Source organism: Elephantulus edwardii, unplaced genomic scaffold (assembly GCF_000299155.1).
Source record: "Elephantulus edwardii isolate Elephantulus edwardi_28Jun2011 unplaced genomic scaffold, EleEdw1.0 scaffold00137, whole genome shotgun sequence".
Taxonomy (NCBI): domain Eukaryota; kingdom Metazoa; phylum Chordata; class Mammalia; order Macroscelidea; family Macroscelididae; genus Elephantulus; species Elephantulus edwardii.
The window spans coordinates 2,762,305-2,787,119 of NW_006399887.1; the positions used below are offsets into that span (position 1 = coordinate 2,762,305).

The 24,815-nt window shown below is 39.8% G+C and overlaps 1 protein-coding gene across 1 annotated transcript in view; it reads left to right on the top strand.

Moving 5' to 3' along the window:
• The window catches only part of FRYL (FRY-like), a 174,800-nt gene that overhangs the window by 74,304 nt on the left and 75,681 nt on the right, over positions 1-24,815 (top strand). Inside the window, exons 25-35 of the mRNA XM_006894156.1 lie at positions 509-681; positions 2,770-2,930; positions 3,809-3,919; positions 6,328-6,482; positions 6,800-6,899; positions 11,966-12,134; positions 13,856-14,115; positions 14,908-15,048; positions 19,163-19,331; positions 23,031-23,115; positions 24,046-24,158. Coding sequence (XP_006894218.1) covers positions 509-681; positions 2,770-2,930; positions 3,809-3,919; positions 6,328-6,482; positions 6,800-6,899; positions 11,966-12,134; positions 13,856-14,115; positions 14,908-15,048; positions 19,163-19,331; positions 23,031-23,115; positions 24,046-24,158 — 1,637 coding nt within the window. The remainder of the gene's footprint in view (positions 1-508; positions 682-2,769; positions 2,931-3,808; positions 3,920-6,327; positions 6,483-6,799; positions 6,900-11,965; positions 12,135-13,855; positions 14,116-14,907; positions 15,049-19,162; positions 19,332-23,030; positions 23,116-24,045; positions 24,159-24,815) is intronic.

The following is a 24,815-nucleotide window of genomic DNA, read 5'->3' on the forward strand; positions in this document are numbered from 1 at the left end:
TTTGATTGGGTATGCTCTGGGTGTAAAATGAATAGACATGGTCACCGTGAGAGTAGAACTAATCTCTCCTTTTTCCATCTTTCTAAATGGGTTCTCCTCATCCCATATGACTGCTTATTTCTTTACTGAGAAATTCTATACTAAGTTGCTATGTTTTTGGCAGACCAGCAATAACACTAACACTCAAGAAAAGTGACTTAAAGATAGACTCAGATTACCTACAAACGTATCAATAGTAGTTCCTTGAATAAGCAGGACAATCTGTGGTTTCTTTGTTGTTTTTATCTTTGTTTGTTTGTTTGTTTGCTTGCTTGCTTGTTTGTTTGTTTGTTTGTTTGTTTGAATTTAAGCCAAATCCTGTTCATTTCATTGTGGCATTTAAGTTGCATAGCCGTAAAGTTTAATAACAATTTAATCCTGATTTTGAGTCTTAGGGATTTGTTTTCCTTTCAATTTTAATTTAAATCCGATTTTATTAATGATTTGTTCTTTTAAAAAAATATTTCAGTGCAAGTGGTGGCCTTGATAATGAAACACACTTCCTCAACAACACTTTATTGGAGTATGTAGATTTAACAAGACAACTCCTGGAAGCAGAAAATGAAAAAGACTCCGACACCCTGAAGGATATACGATGCCATTTTAGTGCCTTAGTGGCGAATATCATTCAGAATGTTCCAGGTATTAATTAAGTGACTTTTTTTAAAAACACTATACACTAATGAGATACTAACTCTTCCCCCTTTTCATGGAGGTTTGCAATCTAATCCATAAAGTGATTTCAGTTTATTTTTTTTAAAAGCAATTTCTTGATATACCAGAATAACATGAATGACAAGAGTTTGTATTTCCTTTGAGGCCAAGAATGACAAAGGAGCTCTGCATAGGTTTGCACCAATAAAGATTCTGACACAGACCCAAAAAAGGGGGGGAATAGAAGGGAGAGGGATCCATTAGAATAAGCTCTTTGGACAAGCTTGTTGTAAACAGAGTGAATAAATAGTTTGATACCTCAAATGTAATTTGAGCATAGAATTAATGAGATACTTTTGGATAATGGGGTAAGGATGTATGTAAGGATGTGTATACTTGGTTAATATATTTTTTTCACAAAGTGTGCCTATTGTTGAGCATGGGCTATATGATAGTTACTGGTTTAGGCCCTAAGGTCTTCAAGTGGCACAGATGGTTTATACTCAACCCCTAACCTAAAGGTTGGCAGTTTGAACCCACCCATCAGTGCAGTGGAAGAAAGATCTGGAGATCTGCTTCCATAAAAGATTACAGTAGGACCTATGGAACGGTTCTGCTGTCCAGTGCATAGGGTCAACATGAGTTAGAGTGGATTGAGCAATAATAGTTTGGGTTTTTGGTTGGCTTCAATGTGTTTTTTGGTGTTTTATTTGTTGGGTTTTTTGTTTTTTGTTTAAGCTCTGTGAAGTATGAATGGTACAGTGTCATTTTGTTAAAAAGCCATCAGTTCTTTTATTTCTAAGTCATAAATTTCTTACACATGTTTAGATATAAGATAGTGATTATAGCTTTTGAAATAACATAATTGAAATGTTCTGTTCACATTTGGAAATTAAGAAAACCAAATTGGAGTTATTTTGTTACTTTACATGTAATCAGCTGACTTTTAAAATAAGAGCAAAGGTCTTAAATTTAAAATTTTTAAAAAGTCCTATTTTAGTGCTAATCATTCTATTCAATATGCTGAGTTCACATGCAAGTTCCCTCTTGTGGAGGAAGATAGCACTAATCAGAGTGAAAAATTTTGCTTTTAAATTTTCTGAACTGAAGTTCACTAATGTAAAAGTATGATTTAGTTTTATCACGAAACACTCTTCCTCAACATCCACACTGATTAATTGTGAGATGTTGAGTTTGTCTGACAAATGAGTAGAATTCCAGCATGGAAATACTCCTTCAAGATCAAGCAAATGATTGGTTTTTCCAGTTGTGTTGTTTTTCAGAACCTGAGGTTCTCTAGTATTGTCAACAGGGGGCAGCAGAATGTTTGAACTCTCAGGTCTTACTTCGGATAGGTCAGCTTCCATTTCGTCAGTTTTACAAATCAAGGTTAAATCTAAGATTCTTTAAAAAATTTTATTCTGTTGGATTTTCATTCAATCATTCATGCACATTTCATCTTCTAGCATTAATTAGAATTGATCTTTGCCATTTGTCACAACATCACGTCAAATCCTCACTGCACCATGCTTTCCCTGCACCAGACCTGTCCCTTGACTAATCTCTGCTCCGCTCTCTCCCCCTTCCCGTCAATATAAGGGGGTTTTTTGATAAAGGCATCTTGACTGCTGGAGAAACAACCAGCCAACAATTCTTTAAGAACAGCTTTCTCTGCTCCACGGCCTTTACAGTGCACTGTGTCAGGGGTGGGTTAGTGTCTTGGCCAATCTTATGATAGGGAAGCCAGGGAGGGTGTGGGGTCCTAACTTCCAGCTCTGATCCAGCCTGTGGTGCATAGCTCTGCCCAAATGGCACTTCTCAGCCCTCTGCCTGATCCATGTACTGCTGCATCCCATAGGAATGCAGACTGCTACTTGGAGTCTTGGAGACTTACATATATTTATTTCTTTTTATTTATTAAAATGATGTTATTGTGGAGTCTTGAGGGTAGACGGAAATGGAAACTTTTTCTTGTTTTCTTTTTTATATTGTTAATATGTTTAATAACAACTGAGTTAAATGTCAAAGGAAATGAATTTTTTTCCCCTCCTTTCTTCCCCCACCCCTCATTTACAGTACACCAGAGAAGAAGCATTTTCCCTCAACAGAGCCTTCGACATAGTCTATTTATGCTGTTCAGTCACTGGGCAGGCCCTTTTAGCATCATGTTTACGCCCTTGGACAGATACAGTGACAGAAATATGCAAATTAATAGACATCAATACTGTGCATTAAAGGTATGAACTTGGAAATTGGATTTCTTTTTTCTTGTGTTACATTTTTCTTTTTTGCATTTCTTTTTATCAGCTTTCATACAATAATTTATTTACATTGTGTTTCATTCATATTTATTGTGTTCCATTCAATTCCTCATTTATATAATGCTTTATACAATCCTTCATAAATACTGTATGCCATATAATTAATCACTATTGATCTGTGTCTTCTGTTAACACCATCTTTTGAAGTCCCTGTTGACTTTTTCCCATATGCCTCAATGTCCGGTATTATAAAAAGAATAGGAATTTATTCCGAGAACCTGACAGTTTTAAAGCATATATTTCACTGTCATATTCCAATACTATACCATTGTTGTTGTTGTTGTTGTTATGTGCCATTGAGTCACCTAATTCTATACCATAGGTTTATTTAAATGTATAAAATACAGTACAAACAAGGTTAAGAATCTACCTAATTTTAAGTGGGGTTTTTTCCAAAGAATTGAGAATTGTTGCAAAGATAAACCCATTTTATTAAACTCTAGTTCTTAATTGTGATCTTTTCTTAGAAGTAGGAGAGGCATACACTTTCTAAACAACCTGCTTCTGGAAACTATGAACGATAGTTATCAAAAGGCTTCAAGTCTTTAGTTCATAGGGTCGCTGTGAGTTATGCTTGACTAAGTGGCAATCAACAACAACAACATGACTCTTTAGACTCTACATCTTATTTTATATTGTGATAAAAGTTATTGAAATGCTTTACTTCTGTAAAAATTAATACAGGTATTTATGGTACATAAGCATGAATAAAATGATGTTGCCAATTTTCTTTGAACAGTCAACACTTAATCACTTGAGTATGTGACGTGTGATTTTAATGTTATTGTTTGAAGGCTATGTCCGCTGTACTATGCTGTGGCCCTGTCGCAGATAATGTAGGCCTTTCATCAGATGGCTATTTGTACAAATGGTTGGATAACATTTTGGACTCGTTGGACAAAAAGGTAATTAAACAGTTCCCTTTAAATGGTCCATGGAAAACAAGTTCCTGTTTTTTGCACAGTAATGAAGGTTAGAATTAATACGTTTTTAAATTATTCACATCTGTCTATCTGTAAGGGAGTGCTGGTGGCTTAGTGTTATGGAGTTGCATTGCCAATCCAAAGGCTGGTGGATCCAACCCACCAGCTGCTCCACAGGAGAAAGATGAACGCTTTCCTCCCATACGATTTATAGTCTCCAAAATTTTGTTAGAGGCTCAGCTGTCAGTTGATCCTGACTTGATAGCACATGACAACATATATCTATTCTGTCCATCTACACATAGTACATAATGTTTGTTCTATACTTGCATATATAAGGGAGCTCTGGTGACCAAGTACTAAGAAGCTGCATTGCAACCCCTTTGTATCTGCAGGAGAAAGATGGGCCCTTTCCTCCCATGTGATTAACTGCCTCCTCCTCCCTTGTAATTAACTGCCTCTGCAAACCTGCCAGAAGGTCAGCTGTGGGTCGGTTCTGACTCAACAGTACATAACAACAACAATATTTGCAGATAGATAAAAATATATATGAACTATATTATGTAAAATTAATCATGACGTAAGAAAGTTACATATTTTACATTTTATTCATATGACTAATTTTCATTTCTCTTTTACATTAAAGCATTAATAAGTTATGCTGTATGTGCTATATGTCTTACAGTAGGGTCTAAGTCTGTTGATAATGTCAAATACACTGAGGTCCATGGAAGAAAAACATGTTCTTTTCTAATAGTTGGTTTCATTATTAATGCTGTCTGATTAGTGGGCCTTCTTTCCCCCCTTATTTCTTGTTCCCATAATGTACTCATACAGAATTCTCACTTTATGCATCTAAATTTCAAAATCAATCTCCATAATAGTCTATGTGTTTCCTACTGCCAAGGGAGCCTTTTAGAGTAGTGAGAGAAGACCTTCACCCTGAAACCCACAGTGTCCCTTTCCAGCAGGAAGTAGCTAAGAGAATACACCATCCCCTTTTCCTTATGAATCAGGGTGAAGTCTCTCTCAGGGAGGAGTGATAGGGAATGGCAAGGGACACAATGACAAAGGAGATTAATCAGAACTGGCTTTGACAAGCACTGTGGCAATTGGACAATTAAAACAGACATGGTGGGGGAAGAAGAACAAACTGGGGAGGAGGGTGGAGAAAACAGTGCAACAATGAATGAATGAAAACCCAAAATCTCTGTAAATGTTCATTAAAACTAATAGAATTTAATTTAAAAAAAAAAGAATTCTCACTTTAGACCAGATCTTTTTTGTTGTTATATCTTTTTTAATTTTTTTTAATGAAAATTTACGGAGATTTTGGATTTCCATTCATTCATTGTTGCACTATTTTCTCTACTCCCCAAGTTTGTTCCTTCTTTTTTCCCTCTTGAAAGTCTGTTTTAATTGTCCCATTGCCACAGTGCTTGTCAAAGCCAGTTCTGATTCATCTCCTTTGTCAGTGTATCCTTTGCCATTCCCTATCACACGTCCCTGAGAGAGACTTCACCCTGATTCATAAGAAAAAGGGGATTGCGTATTCTCTTAGCTACTTCCTGCTGAAAAGGGACACTGTAGGTTTCAGGGTGAAGATTTTCTCTCACTACTCTAAAGGGCCCCTTTGGCAATAGGAAACACTTAGACTATTGTGGAGATTGGTTTTGGAATTTAGATGCACTGTTATCAGTTATGCTTAGCCGTACATGTTCTTATCCTTGAAGATGTATCATGGAAGTGTTGCAGCCTAGAAGACACAAATTTAACTAACAAGTTAAAAGTACATGAGTCAAAAAGTAAAAGCATTAATATTCCAAGTAGAGGTTCTAACAGTGGCACAAATCAAGTTACAGAGGGAAGGTAGTTCTTAAAATAAAAGGCTTATTTAGACCAGATCTTGAGCTTTCCCCCCTTCAACAGAATAATTTTTTATTGTTGTTAAAGTGCCATCGAGTCAAGTGTGACTCATGAACAACAGACCTGAACTCTGTCCTTTCCTGCACCATCGTCATCATTCCCAGCACAGTTGAGTCCATTGCTGCACATAAGACTAAAGCCTGATAAAAATAACTGGAAAGGTTAATGATTCATTTTTCTGAAAGCACTTTAATCACGATTCATATTCATCAGCCACCTTCAGCGGCTCTGCCGAAAGAGAGATTTGTAGGATTAAGCTGCAAACTTGGAATCATTTACCCATGTCATTTTTTTATTTTTCTTTTTTGACTGAATAAGTCGAGGAAGATTTGGCCAAAGGGGGACTGAATTTTGTAATAGGTCATGATAAATATACGCACTGTATTACTCTGGTAGAATTGTAGGAGCATATGGGGTGTCAAACGATGTACTGTTTACCTTTTCTTGGGCACTTCCGCCACCAGGTTCACCAGTTGGGCTGTGAAGCAGTTACGCTACTGCTGGAGCTGAACCCTGATCAGAGCAACCTGATGTACTGGGCTGTGGATCGGTGTTACACAGGTTCCAGGAGAGTGGCTGCCGGCTGCTTCAAAGCCATAGCCAACGTGTTCCAGAACAGGTACTCGAGACTCTCGTGTTTCAGTTAGATGTTTTTAAAGAAAATAGTTTCCTTTAAATTCAGAAATACTAACAAAGCTGGTATTTTCTTTCAAGTGCTAATGAAATTTAACCAAAATAAGGATAATGAAATTTAACCAAAATAAGGATAATGGTGACTGGGCATCTGTAGTTGGACCAATTACCTTTAAAAATGTCAACTCATGGGTTTAGAACATAATAAATGTACAACCTTGTCCTTTATGTATTGAAGTCTAACCCTTATCTGTTTATTACCAGGGATTAGGTGTTTATCTCCCCTTTTACATTTATCCCCAGGGATTATCAGTGTGACACAGTGATGCTCCTGAATCTGATACTGTTTAAAGCCGCTGATTCTTCTAGAAGTATCTATGAAGTTGCTATGCAGCTCTTACAGGTTTGTAGACAAATGCTCATTTTTTTTTAACTAAGGGTTTAATGAAGCCTCAATAATTTTTTGCCTTTAAATTATACAGATACTAATATCCTGCTTTATTTTCAATAATAAAGTATGATGTCCCCAGAAGAGAAAGATATGTGTCATTTAGATCTTTGTTTTTGTCGTTATATGCCATCGAGTCGCTTGAGACTCATAGCGACCCTATGTACAGCAGCCCTAAACTTTGCTCTGTCCTGTGCCAGTCTCACTGTCTCCGACACACTCATCCCAATTACCCCAGTCACCTAGTCAATTCACCTTCTAGAGGATCTTCCCCTCCTGCGCCTGGCCTCCATCCTCCCAAGCATGATGTCCCTCTCCAAGAACCTCTCCCTCCTTGCAAAATGTCCAAAGTATGTCAGACAAAGCCCCACAATCCCTGCCTCCAAGGAGCAGCCTGGTTTAACCCTCTCCAGGATGAATCTGTTTTCTTAGCAGTCCATGGTACCCTCAATACTCTTCTCCAACACCAAAGCTTAAAGGCATCAATTCTCCTTCTATCCTCCCTAGTCATTGTCCAACTTTCTGATGCATAACAAGTAATTGCAAAGACCATGGCCTGTATAAGACACACCTTAGTCTCCAGAGAGACACCATTGCTCTTCAGTACTTTAGAGAGGTCCCTAAGAGTAGACTTTCCCATCGCAATACGTCTTTTAATTTCCTGGCTGCTGGTGCCAAGAATGTAGATTATGGAGCCAAGCCGACTAAAGCTGTGAAAAATCTCAATCTCTTCACTGTCCATCCTGTTGCTACCTATTGGTCTGGTGGTGAGAATCTTTGTCTTCTTGACATTGGCCCTCAATCCATATTGGACGCTGCAGTCCTTGACCCTCTGCAGCAAGCGCTTCAGGTCCTCCTCAGTTTCAGCAAGCAGGGTTGTGTCATCTGTATAACACAGATTGTTGATGTATCTTTAGGTAATATAAATCATTTCAAGGCCTTCTGCAGTGATTATATATATGTTATCCTGCATGTGCGCACATAATATATGTAATACCCGATTAACATATATAATACTGTTATCATATATAATATCCTACTTGGAAACTACAGAACAGTGTCATTGATTTCACATGCAAGCAAGATTCTACTGAAGATCATCCAAAAACGATTAGAACAGCACATCAGCAGAGAACTGCCGGAAGTCCAGGCTGGGTTTAGAAGGGGTTGTGGTACTAGGGATATTGTTGCTGATGTTAGATGGATCTTGGCTGAAAGCAGAGAATACCAGAAGAATGTCTATCTGTGTTTCATTGATTATGCAAAGGCATTTGACTGTGTGGATCATAACAAACTGTGGCTGACTCTGAGAAGAGTGGGAATCCCAGAACATTTAATTGTGCTAATGCAAAACCTGTACTTGGATCAAGAGGCAGTAGTCAGAACAGAGCAGGGCAACACTGCATGGTTCAAAATTGGGAAGGGTGTACGTCAGGGATGCATCCTGTCTCCATACCTTTTCAACATGTATGCAGAGTAGATTATCCGAGAAGCTGGGCTCTATGAGAAGAATTGTGGCATCAGGATTGGTGGAAGGTCTATTAACAATCTGCATTATGCAGATGACACAACCCTGCTCGCTGAAACTGAGGAGGACCTCATGCACTTGCTGCGAAGGGTCAAGGACTGCAGCCTTCAGTATGGACTAAGGCTCAATGTCAAGAAGACAAAGATTCTCACCACTGGACCAATTGGCAGCGTCAGGATGGATGACGAAGAGATTGAGAGTGTTCACAGCTTCAGTTTGCTCAGCTCCACAGTCAACACTCTTGGTACCAGCAGTCAGGAAATCAAAAAGCGTATCGTGATGGGAAAGTCTGCTGTTAGGGACCTCTCAAAGGTACTCAGGAGCGACAGTGTCTCTCTGGAGACTAAGGTGCGCCTGATACAGGCCATGGTCTTTGCAATCGCTTGTTATGCATCAGAGAGTTGGACAATGACCAAGGAGGATAGAAGAATTGATGCCTTTGAGCTGTGGTGCTGGAGAAGGGTACTGAATGTACCATGGACTGCCAGGAAAACAAACAGATTCATCTTGGAGAGGATTAAACCAAGCTACTCCTTGGAGGCAAGGATTCTGGGGCTTCGTCTGACATACTTTGGACATGTTGCCAGGAGGGACGGGTCCTTGGAGAGGGACATCATGCTTGGGAGGGTGGAGGGACAGCGCAGGAGGGGAAGACCCTCTATGGGATGGATTGATTCAGTGACTGGGGTAAGCGGGATGGGTGTGTCAGAGCCGGTGCGGTTGGCGCAGGATAGAGCAGGGTTTAGGGCTGTTGTCGCTATGAGTTGGAAACGACTCGACGGCACATAACAACAACAACAACAACTCGCATATATGTTGTTGTTGTTAAGTGCCATCAAGCTGAGTATGACTCATAGCAACCCTATGAGCAAAAGATCTGAATCATGTTCTATAACTATCATAGTTTCCCTAATGTTCATAATTTTCAGAGGCATTTTGTTTAGGCAGTGGATGCACTCCTGCTTCCAAGCCTGTCTTAGTCTGGGAGCTCTACCAAACCCTGGCTGCCATAAGTGACCATTATGGCATTTAACATACCAGAGTCACAGCTGTTGAGTATCACAGCAACCCCAAGTTATCTCAGTACAGCAAACTTACAGACAAGTGCTATACCACTTAGAATGGTGTTCTTCCCAAACACAATTACCAGACCTGGAGAGGGCCCAACCAACTTTTAAATGCAAAGGACCACCCACCAGGTCCTGATTGACTTAAGTAAGAGGCTTCCAGCCCACAGCTGGTTGTTAACTAAATCCAGGCAGCCAATCAGCTTAGACATGGTTGTGAACAAAATAAAAAGCAACGCAAGAGTTTACACCTGACTTTAACATGTTGCCGCACACTTTTTTTTGTTTTTTTATTTTATTTTATTATTTTTGTGTGAGTGTACTGTCAAATCAGATCTGACTGGTATAGGAGGATATTGTCCCTCCTTCCCCAGCAGAGCATCTGGTGGATTCGAACCGTGCGCCTCTGGGATTGTAGTTGCAGCTCCTTACCACTAGGCCACCAGAGCTCCCCTGTTGCCACACACTTTTAAATTGATGACTGTTCTTAGAAACACAAGGTTGTTTTTTTTAATTGTTTATGACTGCCATGTGAAATTGAGCATCAGCCGTATGTTTGGAAGTGAAAATTATCACACACTGACAATTTGCACTCTGAATATTTGCAGAATTATTCTGAATTGTTAAACATGAAAAATCACACATAAAAGCCTGATATATTATCTGGAATGTTACATCTTTTTTTTCCGATGTGTTGCTGAATAATTAATAGATGCATTAATACACTTTGTACGAATGATGTTCCTTTTTTAATTAATTAAAATGTGCACGATGGCTATAGCCATCATTTGCAGCAATGTGTTAAACTAAATAAAGAGACCCTACCTTCCAGAATCCAGCTGTTTCACATATCTATTGTATGTTATCCTGTGTGTGCACACGTACTATACCATACACATTTATTTATATGTACAAAGATACGTATGAAATTATGTAGTTTATACTTATGGTATTATATCTCTGCCGCAGAATAAAAATGCATCAAATACTCTTTAGAACCAAATGAAAGAATAGTTGTGTTTTGTAAAAAGTGCAGCTAGAGTCCTCCTTGGAAACAAGGATGGGAAAGCTTCATCGCATGCTTTGGGCATGTTGTAAGGAGAGGTATTCCTTAGAAAAGGACATCGTGCTTACAAAAGCAGAGAGTCAGAGAAAGGAAGACCCTTCCCCAGATGGGTTGACACAGTGACTGCAGCAATGGGCTCGAGTGTGTCAGAGACGATGAGGATGGCACAGGACAGGACAGGATTCAGATCTGTGTTCTTAGGGTCATATGAGTCATACTCAACACGCAGAACCTAACAACAATAAATGAAAGGTTGTTTATTAAAAAAATGTTCTCCTTATTTAACTTTTCTTTATTAAACTAAGGAAATAAATAACTTCAAAAATATTTTATTATTGTAAAATGTACTGGTAAGTCATTGATAACAGGATGAGAGTCTTCGTTCTTAACCAAGAAAGAGTAAAGAGTTTCAAGAAGATGTTGAGTTTTGTAAAGGGTTTGTAGTGCTCCTGTTATTTGTAGGGCCATCTTAGGAATTAAACTCTAATGCCTTTACTCATTAAGTAAATACTTCAGTGGCTTCTTTTCTAATTCTTTACATATTATAATACCAAAAGAATTTTAGCTTATATTCCTTTATATTTAGTCTGTGGCTAACTAACACAAATGTATAGTTACTTATTTTCACTTACACATGCTTTATATAGTCATATTTTTGAGCTGGGAAATGGTAAATTGTTTTCAAGTGAGTATATATCATTAAATTGCTGATATTATTTGTAGATATTGCAAAACTGAGTCATCCGTTGCCTTTAAGCATAAGAAATGAAAATCCTACGAACATGTCTTGGAATTAGAAATTAACATCTGAACTATTTAAAAATATGTAAATAAAATTTTTGGAAACTATTTAAATAGAGCATTATAAGTATAAATTTTTTATTTATTTATTTTTTTCCTTGGGAGAAGTTGTGGATTTTTTTTAATCAAACAGCTCAAATGTCCAAGCACAAACAAATGGATTAAGAAATTATGGTACATTCACACAATGGCATGCTATGCAACACGCAGGAGCAATGATTTTGTAAATTATTCCCTAACTTGGGAGGGACTGGCAAGCATTATGCTGAGTGAACTAACTCAGTCCCACAAGGATAAATACTGTATAAAACCATTATTGTAGAGTGAATATAAGGATCCAAGAGTGATGGGAGAGCTTGGAAGCAGAGGGGTGAGGTTGGGTGGGGGGGGATTAATTATGGGGTTGTACGATTTGATGGGTAGGGGTGAAAGAGATTGAAAGAATTTGTTCTTGAAAACAATGTATTAGAATTTTATAAATAAACTGGTAGAAACAAAATTGTTGAAACTTGGAGGATAACGAAGCTTCTCTTCTGTTGATTGAATTGTGTTCCTGTAGATTCTGGAACCAAAGATGTTTCGCTATGCCCACAAATTGGAGGTTCAGAGAACGGATGGTGTTCTCAGCCAGCTGTCCCCTCTGCCGCATCTGTATTCTGTCTCCTATTACCAGTTGTCAGAGGAATTGGCACGGGCCTATCCAGAGCTAACTCTCGCCATATTCTCAGGTATGACCATTTTACTGGCGGTTGCATATCATCAAGTTGGAACCAACCCATAGCTGACCCTCCAGTGGTTATTTAGAGGCAGTTAATGACATGGGAGGAGATTGGCCATCTTTCTCTCGTGGAGCAGCTGGTGGATTCGAACTGTGTGCCTTTGGGATTGCAGCACAGCTTCTTGCCACTAGGCCACCAGAGCTTTCTATTTTGCTACCAGTAGTTATGATTTTTGTTCTGTTTTTAAGCAGTAAGTTCTAAAAAGAAAAACCCAGATTCCTTTTAAGAGGGTTTAATGGAGGAAATTTGAGCTGGAATCAAAACAAAGCAAATCTTCGTATAAGCTACAACTTGTTTTCTTTTAAATAACAACTCATAATTGTGATCTGTAATGATCCTTTGATTTCTTATTATTGGGATCTCCATAAGGCTTCAAATTTAGCCCTTCCTTCTTACTCCACCCTCAGGAGGCGGGGGGAAAAGTGGGGAAAGGGTGTTCTAGTCTAAAAAACATGGGGGATAAAATTCTTCATATGCAATTAAAAAATATTTCTTTGAGAGACCGAGAACTTGCAGAATCTTTTAGTGTTGCATGTTATACTTTATATCAGTCTGCCTGTTTTGAGTCACAATGGGCAAGGATAAAGGGGAACAAACAGAAAAACAGAGCATGGATCGTCTGCTGCTGCTTGTCTAGAAGGGATAAAAAACGCTGTTGATGTTGAGTCGACTCAGAACAGTGCTGACTCCGTGTGTGTCAGAGTTGAACTATGCTCTGAAAGTTTTCAGAGGACTTATTGTTAAGGAGCAGTCACCAGGCCTTTCTTCTAAGGAGCATCTGGGTAGCCTTGAACTGCCAGCCTTTTGTTCAACGACTGGATGTGTTCACCATTTCTACTATCCAAGGACTTTTCTCTTGTAGCAGAACCCTATTTTTTTTCTCCCTATTCCTCTCTCTATACAAGCTGAGGGGGGTTTTTTTCACTTCCCTCCTCTAATCAGAAGGAAAGAACTTCCTTGTATTGAATAAAACTGTTGCAGAACACCACATTGCTTTCTGGTCTTGTTTCCTATCCATGGGGTCTGCATGGATTCTTGCCTAGGGCTGGGTACATCTGTCATGGCCCCCAACAAGATGTCATATTCATGGGATCTCTCAGAACTCAGATTTAAAGGAGTCTCTAGAATCAACGTGTTTCAGTTTCCCACCTGATTAAGGTACTGTTGCAGCCTTCTGAGTGTTTTACCTCTAAGAGGTAAGTTTTAATTACAGCACACAACATTTTCTGCCTGCTGTATGCAGCCAGATCTTGTTGCAGTCTGAGTCCTGGATATACAACACAATTGGCATCCAGGGAGCCACAAGGTTCCGCTGTGGTTTCTTTCATTTGTGCTCAAAGCTTCTGTGCCTGGGCCTCCTTAGAGAAACCACAGTTCCAGTTTGAGCAATTGAAAATAACTGTTTTCCATCCCTGATAGACCTAAGTGGTGAAAAACACGATAAAAAATAGTATGCATATAAGATGGTCGTTTATTGTAGCTGCTGGCTTACAATATGGTGCCACTGAGCTAAAATAGATTAAAGGAACAAGTTGTGCGCACAGTTGTTAAGTGTAATGGTCAAATAGGGTTTTGTACTCTTTGAAGATGGATTGGTGGACTTTATTAAGAGTGGGAAGCCGCCAGACTTCTGTCAGCTCTCCCTCCTTTGGCCTTGTTTGCCTTCACAGAGATAAGCCAGAGGATTCAGACGGCTCATCCGGCTGGGCGGCAGGTGATGCTGCACTACCTGTTACCGTGGATGAACAACATTGAGCTGGTGGACTTGAAACCTTTGCCCACAGCACGGCGACATGATGAAGATGAAGATGACTCCCTAAAAGACCGAGAGCTTATGGTGACCAGCAGGCGCTGGCTCCGAGGCGAAGGCTGGGGGTCCCCACAAGCCACTGCAATGGTTTTGAATAATCTGATGTACATGACAGCCAAGGTAAAAGGGGTTTTATATTTGCAGTTGCTGCAAAGAATTATAGGGGCCTGGTTTGCTTAATGCTCAAGTGCTCGGCTGCTGATTAAAAGGTTAGCAGTTCAAATCCACCCAGTGACTATGTGGTGGGAAAATCTGGTAGGTTGCTCCTGTTAGCATTGACAGCCTAAGAGACCCTGTGGAGTCGGGCTGCTCTGTGTGTGGGTCAGTGTTAGCTTGACAGCATTCAGCAATACACAGTTATGGAAAATGCTGTCACTTATCATCATGGTTCACAGGGTTAGAAAGAGATGGGATAATCCTGTAACAATCAAACAGAAATGCATCATTTACTTACATCTTTCTTAAAGAAAAAAGACAGCCAAAATTCCACTACTACGTGTAAAGTGTCCTTGTGTTGTTAAGTTTTTGAGTGATTTGTAATACTGTATTCATTTATTGTTAATGTGTCACTTGTAACTGACCCTCCAACAGGTTTCCAGAGACTAATTTGCACAGGAGGATGTGCAAATTACTCCCACAGAGCAGCGAGTGGATTTGAACCACCTGCTCTTGGGTTGGCAGCACCACTCTTTATCCATCACAACTAGACCACCAGATTTCCCTTATTCATTTGAATTTATTAATAAAAATTATTACTAAGTGTGGAAGATATGCACTAGTCTGTGAAAATGTTAGCTTCTGGCATTTGATTTTATGTTTTGGGGTGTGGTGTCCGAGGAAATACACAGCAAACAAGCTGTGCTTTTACTTCACCGTTATGACTAAGACATCTCTTGTATCCCCTGCATCTAGTATGGAGATGAGCTGGCCTGGTCAGAGGTGGAGAACGTGTGGACCACACTCGCAGATGGCTGGCCGAAAAACCTGAAAATAATTTTGCACTTTTTGATCAGCATTTGTGGCGTCAACAGTGAACCAAGCCTCTTGCCTTACGTATGTGTTCCAACTTCATTTAACTGTTTTCATTTTTTTTTAAAGAAAAATACATTGGTCCTGTGTCTCGTGATGGGAAAGTGTGGGCGGCAGGAGAACAGCAGAGGGAAGAGTCGATGGCGGGGATGAGATACAATGAGAAAGATCAGGAAGTAGTTCACAGAGTCATCCATTCAATAAATATTATTTTATTTATCATTACCACAAGACAGGTGTTTTAGCTACTGGAGATTACAATCCCATGGGCAAGATAACAGGTTTTATCCCTTGTCCTTACATCTAATTTATTTAATGATTAAGTCAGTGAGTTAATAAAAGGTAAGTGTGATAAGGTCTACAAAAGACAATGATGAATTATTGATGAGGAGGAGCTTCCGGGAGTACTTGAGGTCAGACTCCAGACAGTGTGATATTGATGGTGAGACTACAGATTTGGGGGCCTTCCTAGTTTTGGGTGGGTAGGCACTAAGATGTGTTAGAGAAAGATGTGGAATGGGAGCTGTGTGCCTCTGGTACCTGAGGCTGCGCCGAGGAGGGAGAACATAGAGAGAATGATGCGAGGGACAGCCTCTCTCTGCCTTTCGGAGAGAAGGCAACAGAAGTCTGTCCAGGACCTCCTGTAATTGTGTTCCACAAAAGAATGATTCTGCAAAATACTGCTGAGTTCCTGCCGATTCTGCTTTAGAGAAATAGCTTTACTGTTTTACTGGTATAGCCCCAGTTATGTTGACCACCCAGACCATTGTTTTCACAAGCTAACAAGGAATGTCACAAGACGACATTTTCTTTGAGAAGCTCTTAGAGGAGGTGGCTGCATATCACATTATGTCTCTGCCTTTCCTTATTCGTCTCCCTCAGGCTTCCTGCCTTTCACCTGCTCTGCCACTCACTGCCCCACCAGGCGTGCCCACGTTTGGCACGTTTTTGCTTTGTGTCTTTCCGCACTTGGCTCACTACCTCACCTCTCTGAGGTGTTTCCTCAGATCTTATTTCTCGTCGTTCTTTGTGGAACTGCACATGTCCCCTCACTTCCATCCCCCATATGCACGCTTTGCCTTTTCCTGCCTCACTGAACTTCACAGGGCTTATATATCATACATACTCGTTAATGTTTGTCTCAACACTGTAGAGTTTGAGCCCCTCAAAGTAGGTGTTTCTGTCCCTTCAACTCATTGTTGTATACCCACTTCTCACTTTAGTGACATGGTTAGGTTCCAAAACCCAGGACTTTATGTCAAAATTGGCACTATGTGAAAAGGAAGGATGGCCACGTCATATCTCAAAAGAGAAGGTACATCATTACAGAACTGCCAGATTGTGTCAATACAGAACTACCAGATCTCATCATTACGTAACCATGAAATGTCATCATTACGTAACAGCGAAACCACTGAGAATCATGGCCCGCCAAGCTGATATGTGACTTCATCACAGCCAGCATTACTGTCCCCTCACACATTGTCATTGTTATTGTGAGATATCAGCGTTCGTGTTTTAAATAATTGCAACTATGGCGTGTTCGATAAGAAGGGAGATACTGAAAAGATGTATATCCCAATGCCTAGAATAATGCCTGGAACATGGAAGATGCCCGTTAATTGAATAAATGAGCAAGTGAATTAGGGCTGGGGTGTGTCATCTTTGGAAACCAAGAAGAAATTCAGGGACTGACTGGTGGACAGGAGTTTAATGTCTTAAAAAGTAAGAGTAGAAAAAAAAAAGTAATAGTAGCAGTAGTTACTCTTTGTGTTAATTCTTAACTACCATTGCGTACGATTAGTCTACTCTGAAGTATCCTCTGCTGAAACCAAGTCTCTCCTTGGAGGCTAGGATTTTGAAGCTCTGCCTCACCTACTTTGGGCACGTGGCCAGGAGAAATTAGTCTTTGGAAAAGGACATCATGCTCAGACGAGTGGACGGACAGCACAGGAGACAGTAACTGGGGCAATGGGAGTTGGTGTTTCATAGAGTTAGTGAGACTGGCCCAGGACAGGGAAGGGTTCAGAGTTGCTGTACATAAGGTTACTTGCATCCCAGGCAACTCAGTCCTAACATGCTATGATGGGTTTGGAAGCAGGAGTGGCATCCACTTCCTAAACATCTTGCCTCTGGAAACTCTATGAACTTTGGTAAATGTTGATAGTTATAGAGGGTCTTCAGGCCTTTTTGTTTTATAGAGTCGCTAAGAGTCGTCCTCCACCCGAAGGCAATAAAAAACAAACAACATTGCATAGGACCTTCTTACAGACCAGACATGGTACAAGCATTTCATCCCCATTACATCGTTTTATCCTCTGAATTAATATCTGTGCTTGATAGAAGTTTTTACTGCAATTTTTACAGAAGAAAACAAGGCAGAGAAACAAATTCTTCAAAGTCACAACAGCTGTCTCTATCCCCCACTAGAATGTGGACGCTAACCCTGATCTATTTGTGAAAAGTAAGGTTGGAAACTTTAATAACAGTAGGTTTGAGAGAGTCAGTCCTCCAGTTGACAGTGCTTGGCTGAGCAAGGGTGCAAAGGCAGGAATGTGGAGGAGACTGAGCCCAAGAGCAGAGAGTTGGTTTGCAAATCATTAGAGGAGTGGGTACGGCGTATAGAGGGTCACATGTCAGAGGGTAACCACTGTTAGGTTTTGGGTCTGAAGCAGGGTTTAAGATTTGACCAGAGGGCTTCTTAAAGCAGTGCCTCTCATACAGCTGTGTGCTTATGAATTGTCTGCAGGATTTGTTCTGGTGCTGATTGTGTTGGTGGGGGTGAGGCCTGAGAGCCAGCATTTCCAACAAGCTCCACAAGATGATGCCAGTGCTTCTAGGACTGCCTTTTGACTAGTAAAAGAATGAGAAGTTGACCAGTTAGAAATTCAGTAATACACGTTCTAAAGCACACACAGAATACTGTGTTCATACTATACACTGGGCATATTTTAAGTACTTTGTAACCCTTAACTCCTACCAGCTATGTAAAGTTGTTGTTACTGTTATGTGTCTTTGAGTCCCTGCAACTCATAGTGACCCTCTGTACAACAGCCCTAAACCCTGCTCTGTCTTGTACCAATCACACTGTCTCTAACACACCCATCCTGATTACCCCAGTCACTGACTGAATCAATCCATCTCATCAAGAGTCTTCCTCTCCCTGTGCTGTCCCTCCACCCTCCCAAGCATGATGTCCCTTTTCAAGGATTGGACCCTCCTTGCAACATGCCCAAATTATGTCAAACGAAGCTCCAAGGAGCAGGCTGGTTTCACCCTCTCTAGGATGAACCTGTTTGTTCTCTAGGTGCTACTATTATGGTGGTGGTGGTTGTTGTTATGATGATTGTTATCCCATTTTGCACATCAGAAAACTAAAATTAGATCACTTGCCTGATGTCATAGTTGGTGAGTGGTCACTCCACCTTACATCCTTGGTGGTCTAGTTTGAGTTCAAGTTTAGCTCCAGTTCCTTGCTACTAATCACTATAAAGTATTAGGCTGACTATATAGAGAATGGAGAAAGCAGAGGTGGGGGTGGTGGCGGTGAAAGACATGTCCTGAATTTGAAGGTTGCCTGACTAAAAACGAAAGCAAACATTGGGATAATAGTAGCCTATAACTTTTCCACTTAAACTATCCCATAGAAAAGTTGAAGTGGGTAAAGTTGTAGAATCCATCAGACAATGTATTCATTTCTGCTAATTAGGTACAATACTGAGATTTGAAAGGGAAAATCCTACCTATTAAACTAATAAACATCTGAATAATATCTATATCTGTATAATCTATATCAGATATAGATTATACAGTCCAATTTAGACATTTTTCCTTTATGATTTGTGCTTCTGGTGTCCTGTGAAATGTTTGCCTGGCCAGATGGAGGCAAAGATTGATTTTCCTTTTGATTTTTTTTTTGTAGAAGTTTTATGGGTTTGGCTTGCACATAGAAGCCTGTGATTCATTAATATCATGGTTGCGTATCTGGTGTGAGGTTAAGAGACAAGACCAAGTTTAAATAATGATTACTTGCTCTGCTACTTAATATTGAGCTTGCTGTTATAAACTTTGTCTAAGGAAAAAATTATGAGAGAACCTTTTTGCTTTTTCCTTTTCTCAACCACCTCTTTCCCTGCAGGTGAAGAAAGTAATTGTATATTTAGGTAGAGATAAAACAATGCAGTTGCTGGAAGAACTGGTGAGTGAACTGCAGCTGACAGACCCTGTCAGTTCCGGGGTCACTCACATGGATAATCCCCCGTACTATCGCATCACTTCCAGTTACAAAATCCCTTCTGTCACCTCAGGTGAGACTTGCATTAAAACTCTGGTTACTTGAGATCCAGAATGCTGCTTCTCCTGTTTACTTGTATATTTAAACATGATTAAGAAAACAAAAGCAAATGTAAGTCATGCATGATAATAAATTTGGCAAACCTTTTTATAAGTTGTCCTCTGAGCAAAGAAAGTGACAATATGAGGGTTCCTAAAATTAAAAACTCTTTGCTGTCGCGTTGGAATGGATAGATGACCTTCCAGTGGGTTTTCAGAGGCTGTAAATCACAGGGGAAATTGTCCATCTCTCCTGTGGGGCAGCTGGTAGATTTAACGCACCTCCCTTTGGGATGGCAGTGCAACTCCTTTACCAACTAGGCCTCTAGAGCTTCTTTTTAGAATTTCGAGGGAAACATATTTGCCTTCTTTTATGGATCTTTAAAATCCTGGTGTCCCGAGGTTTCTAGAGAGCAGAAAACAGGACATAGGGGCACAGGGCTGTGAGTGTCTCTCTGATAAGGTGAGAGTGAGAATAGCACAGCCCCTCAACTCCCCAGAGCACAAAGCAGATAAAGAGCCCATAGCCCAGCCCCAGGGCACCTTTAGAGCCATAGCAGCAGCAAGAGGTTCATTTATTCATTGTTGACTCACAGACTCACAGTTGTGGTATCAAGAATGGGGTTTATTAGAGAAGTTGGAGAATGGAGGAGGCAGAGCACCCAGTGAAAATACAGATTTTTACTTAGCAGTCCTAAAGCACAATTCCTTAATTAGGCCAGATTCCAGTTGCAGTTCAGTAACATAGATTCAAGAAGCCTTTGGTTTCCTAAGTCATCCAGCAAAGTTTGCCTCAAAGTAGTTATGAGTCAGCTTTTCCTTCAAGCATTGACAAGAACAGCAAAACCTTTAAATTTGGCCTTTATCTCAAGGCTCACCAGGTTAGACCTTGCGACAGTGTCTCCACAGCAATGCCACAGTCTCTTCACCACTATCACTAAGGTCTCATTCTCACCAAGGTCTTGTCGCAGTCTCCCATGAGTCTTGCTGCTCAGTGTGGGAAGTACTCTCTCTTTTATCCTAGTCCCCCAGCTGTTGATGATTTGCAGGACCATGCATCTGCAGTTAAGGTAATTAGAGACCACAGAGACCTAAAGTAATGGCTTTAAGAAAAAAAAGAAAAAAAGAAAAGCAACTTTAGGCTAACACCACACTTGGTGATGCAAATGGTTAATATACTCAGCTGGTAACTGAAAGGTTGATGTTTTGAGTTCACTCAGAGGCACCTTAGAAGAAAAGCCTGGTGATCTACTTCCCAAAAATTCAGCCGTTGAAAACCCTTTGGAGCACAGTTCTACTCTGACACACATGGAGTCACCATGAGAAGGTCAACTTGATGGCAACTAAAAAACATGCATTTTTAAATTAATAGTTGATTGAATTGATAAAATATTTCTTGATTGAAATTATGTGTGTGTATTGTTTATTCCTTTTTTGTGTAGTCATTTCACGAATGATAAATACTATAATTATTTGAATTGAAGAAACTGTATTCCAGAGGGAATAGATTCCATTGAAAATGCATGTATAGTGAACTATGAAAACTGGACCTCAGCAGCGTTTTCCAGGTCTCCCAGATGTCTTGCTTTTAACAGGGTGCAGGTTAACTACTTTTCTGTCAGTGTCTATGGATTTTCCTCTGAGAGAGGTTTCTGCCTTATACAGATTGTGGCTCTTGTGATTTTACTGTGCCATCTAGGTTATTGTCGAGTGAGTTTTTGTGAAATTCTTTGTGACTCAGTTTCCATTCTGTGTTTCCAGTATAAAAATAGTGTTTAAATTAGATCTCTTTTAAATTATATCTGTATATTTTAATTATTTCTATTGTCTGTCTCAAAATACCTTCATTCGAATGTTTTCCATTTCTTCACCTTTTTCCGCCCTTCCTATTTTCTAGAGGATTTAAACTTTCCATTTCTGCTAGAATGTTTTTAATCCTCAAGAGTTGTTTGGGTTTTTTTTAAAATTAGAATTATCCTACTTATAGTTCATCATTAGGTTGTCTTCTGTATCTGATAGGTTTTCTTCTTTCAGGAAAAAAGTCCCCAATTTGGCTAAATTGCTGTGTTTACATTTCTCTATCTTAACACCTTTTCTCAAAACCCTAATAATTCTGGATTGTCTTTATTGAGCTGAGTATTTTAAAATTGGTTGGATATTCTGCCACCTGTCCTTCACTGTAGGGTAATTTCACTGATTCTTGGGCTTGTTTCTAGTTTTATCTTGTTCTGATCAAAAAACTCTTCTTTGTCTGCCCGGAGCAGAGGCATGAGGGTGACTGCGTGTGATGTTGATACAATCTGTAACACAATCTTCAAGCCTGTGGAAGCCAGTGGGCTAAAACGGATATGGAGTATGGGTGAACTGTGTCAAGTTTAGCATGTATGTTTTTACATAGCCCTCTCTTCTTCTGCTACAGTAGGATGCTCTCTCCTTAACCTCTGCTTGCAGTGACCTAGTCCAGAAATATTATGATAGAGCCTCCTAAGAAATGACTGATTTTGGGGTGAGGAGACAGGTAGCCACTCAGTGACACGGGGTGGGGAGATAGGTCTGGGAAACCAGGTTCTTGTGAAAGGGATGTTCAGCCAATCCTATTTTTTAGTATTACCCCTAGTCCCACTTGATACCATTAATTCCTGAACATCTTGAAGTTTCAACACTATAGATAAGGAAGCTTCTTGGTTTTCCTCACAATTTAGAATTCAGCTTTCTTTCTTTTCTTTTTTTTTAACAAATCCATAATTTTATTTGCTTTTCAATAAGTTTAAATCCTCGAGGGATACAACATTACACGAATTCTGTGTCCGATGGCCTTAGCAGGAAGGTTGCTCTGAAACTTGGCCCGAACCATGCCACTGTTTCCATGGGCACGAGTTACCTTTCCCCAGATTACTCTGGTTTTATTGGGTTTGCCACCAGGAGTCACTGTATTATTTTTTTGCTTTGGCACATCTGTTTCCTAAATAGAATTCTGTTTCATCTCGGGCATAAACACCTTCAATTTAAAGAAGAGCTGTGTGCTCCCTCTGGTTCCGGAGACCTCATTTATAGCCAGCAAAAGTGGCTTTGCACCAAAGCCTCCCAGCCATCTTTGTGGTTCAGAAGTCCTGCTTCCAGGAGGCCTTCACAGGCTCCAAGGTGGCGGAAAAAGGCGAATTCAGCTTTCTTAAGGATTAATTATTTCTTGCCCGGTGGTTTTCCGGCATTGAATATTTTATTACTGTTGTTCCGTCTCTCTTTCTCTTGGTCCTGAGTATAGGCAGTCCCCAGGAGATGAACTAGCACTAGATCTGTTCCTTTTGTGTTTTTAAGTCTTTATTTGTAGCTAAAATAGAACTGGTGCATATATATGGTTCTTATTTAGCCTTACTTCCATTCAAAATCAAAACCCTTTTCAGAGATTGAAAAATTGCACATAGAAATGATTGTGATGATTTTTCCCCCCCAAATAGAAGTTCAGAAGTTTCAAGGTCAGGGCAAATTGACAAGCCTGTAAAGGTTAAGTACGAGCTGTCCTTGAGTTGAAGTTGATAACTAACGTGCATTCCTTTTTAAAAGTCACTTGGTTCTCATTTTCGTACGTTCTGACATGTGGAATTTGAAATCTCTGTTTTTGCACTTTTCCTGGGTTTTTTTAACTCATGGATCCTGCTTTGCATTCTGCTTTACAGGTACTACTTCCAGTAGCAATACAATGGTAGCTCCCCTGGATAGCAATCCTGACAATAAGCCCATAAAGGAGACTGTTGAAGAGAGGTAAGTACCTCTCTGCCCTTCAGCAGCCTTTCAGTTCCACAGACACAGAATGTCATTGGAATAAGGATAATGATTTCTGCAATGGGATTTATACTTCTGAGGGCTAAAATACTAGTAAGGAAATGTGTTTTCCTTTGGAAATCTTTCACGTATTAAGATGCTACGGATTTTTTAAATTTTATTTTAAATGTACTCTAATGGATGAGTAGATACATTCCAGCCTGTCACTTTTGGCATTGCTTGCATTACATTTATAGACTTTTCTAAGTGGATTTTTACTCTGCATACCTGGTCAACTCAATGGGATGGATTGGACCACACTGTTACTATACATACTTTAAGAGAAATCTTTTTTTTAATCCTAGTTTGAGTGAAAGTTTGCATAGTAAATTAGTTTTCCACATTAGTTGTGTGTGTGTGTGTGTGTGTGTGTGTGTGTGTGTGTGTGTGTAGGTAGGTAGTAGATAGATGGATGATAGAGTTTCTTATTTATTGCCTACAGTCCCAATCATGAGCAGCACTCTTCCTGTTTCCTCCTTGGTATCCTCCTTTCCTTCCATTCACTTTCTTTCCTGCCTTCTGAGCTTTACTTTTGAGCAAATACCACCCATTTGGTCTCCTGTCCTTGAGTAGTGACGAGTGCATTCTTCCTGTTGTTATTAATCACTTCATAAGCTTGTCTGTCATTTACCAGAAAGTTGATCCCTGTGGGGGATAGGTTCACTTTAAGAGGAACTTTTAAGTAAGAGTAGTTGGCTTTAAAAGCTTAAGCTTCTGAATGTTATCATAGAAATGAATTCATATCAGAGCAAGCTTTTATTACTGTCTTGTGTATTGCGTTCTTCTGTAAATGTAGAAAATGAAACATGATGCCCAAATGCCATTTGACCATGAACTGTGATTGACATCAGTCGTTATTTGTTTCCATAGCTATGTGCACCTGGACATCTACAGTGGACTCAACAGTCATATCAATCGTCAGCATCACAGACTAGAATCCCGATACAGTAGCAGCTCTGGAGGATCTTATGAAGAAGAAAAAAGTAATGAATTCTAAGTGCCTTTTATAATGCTAGTGACAAAAATTATGTTATTAATTTTATAATGCTAATGGCAAGGATGATGTTGATTACATTAACTGTGTTGGTGTTAATGATTTTCCCCCTGCCCCGGTAAATTGCTTTAAAATAGAGTATTTAACTGCCACTAGTGGTGTTCCAACAAAGCCTGAAATGTCTTGATCTTAAGAAGTAACAGAAGTGGAGAAAGTTTCTCTCTTTTTAAAGCATAGGTCCCTGTACTTTTGATAAGTCAAAAGGAGGTAGAAATTGGTTCCCAAGAACCTTAGAGAATCCTGGTATTAGACTGGTGTTTTTGAGCAGACTTGCACCTTCTCTGCACAGATTCATTTTTGAAGGCGTTCTGTTTTGCATCTGCCCAAGTCTCACTGTAGAACAGACACACAAGCTTTCAGACTGGGAAGGGACCCTGAAGATGACCTGCTCCAACCTCCTCATTTTACACATGATGGAACTGAGGTCCAGAGAGGTTAAGTGACTTACCCATGTCACACAGAACTCACATTTCCTGACAATTTTTTTTACTGCACCCTGCAGCCCCATGGTGGTAGCACAGATTATTTTCCTGAGATGGGCCTTTGTTGGCCTCATCTCACGCGACTTCAGAGTGCATAGCTTACC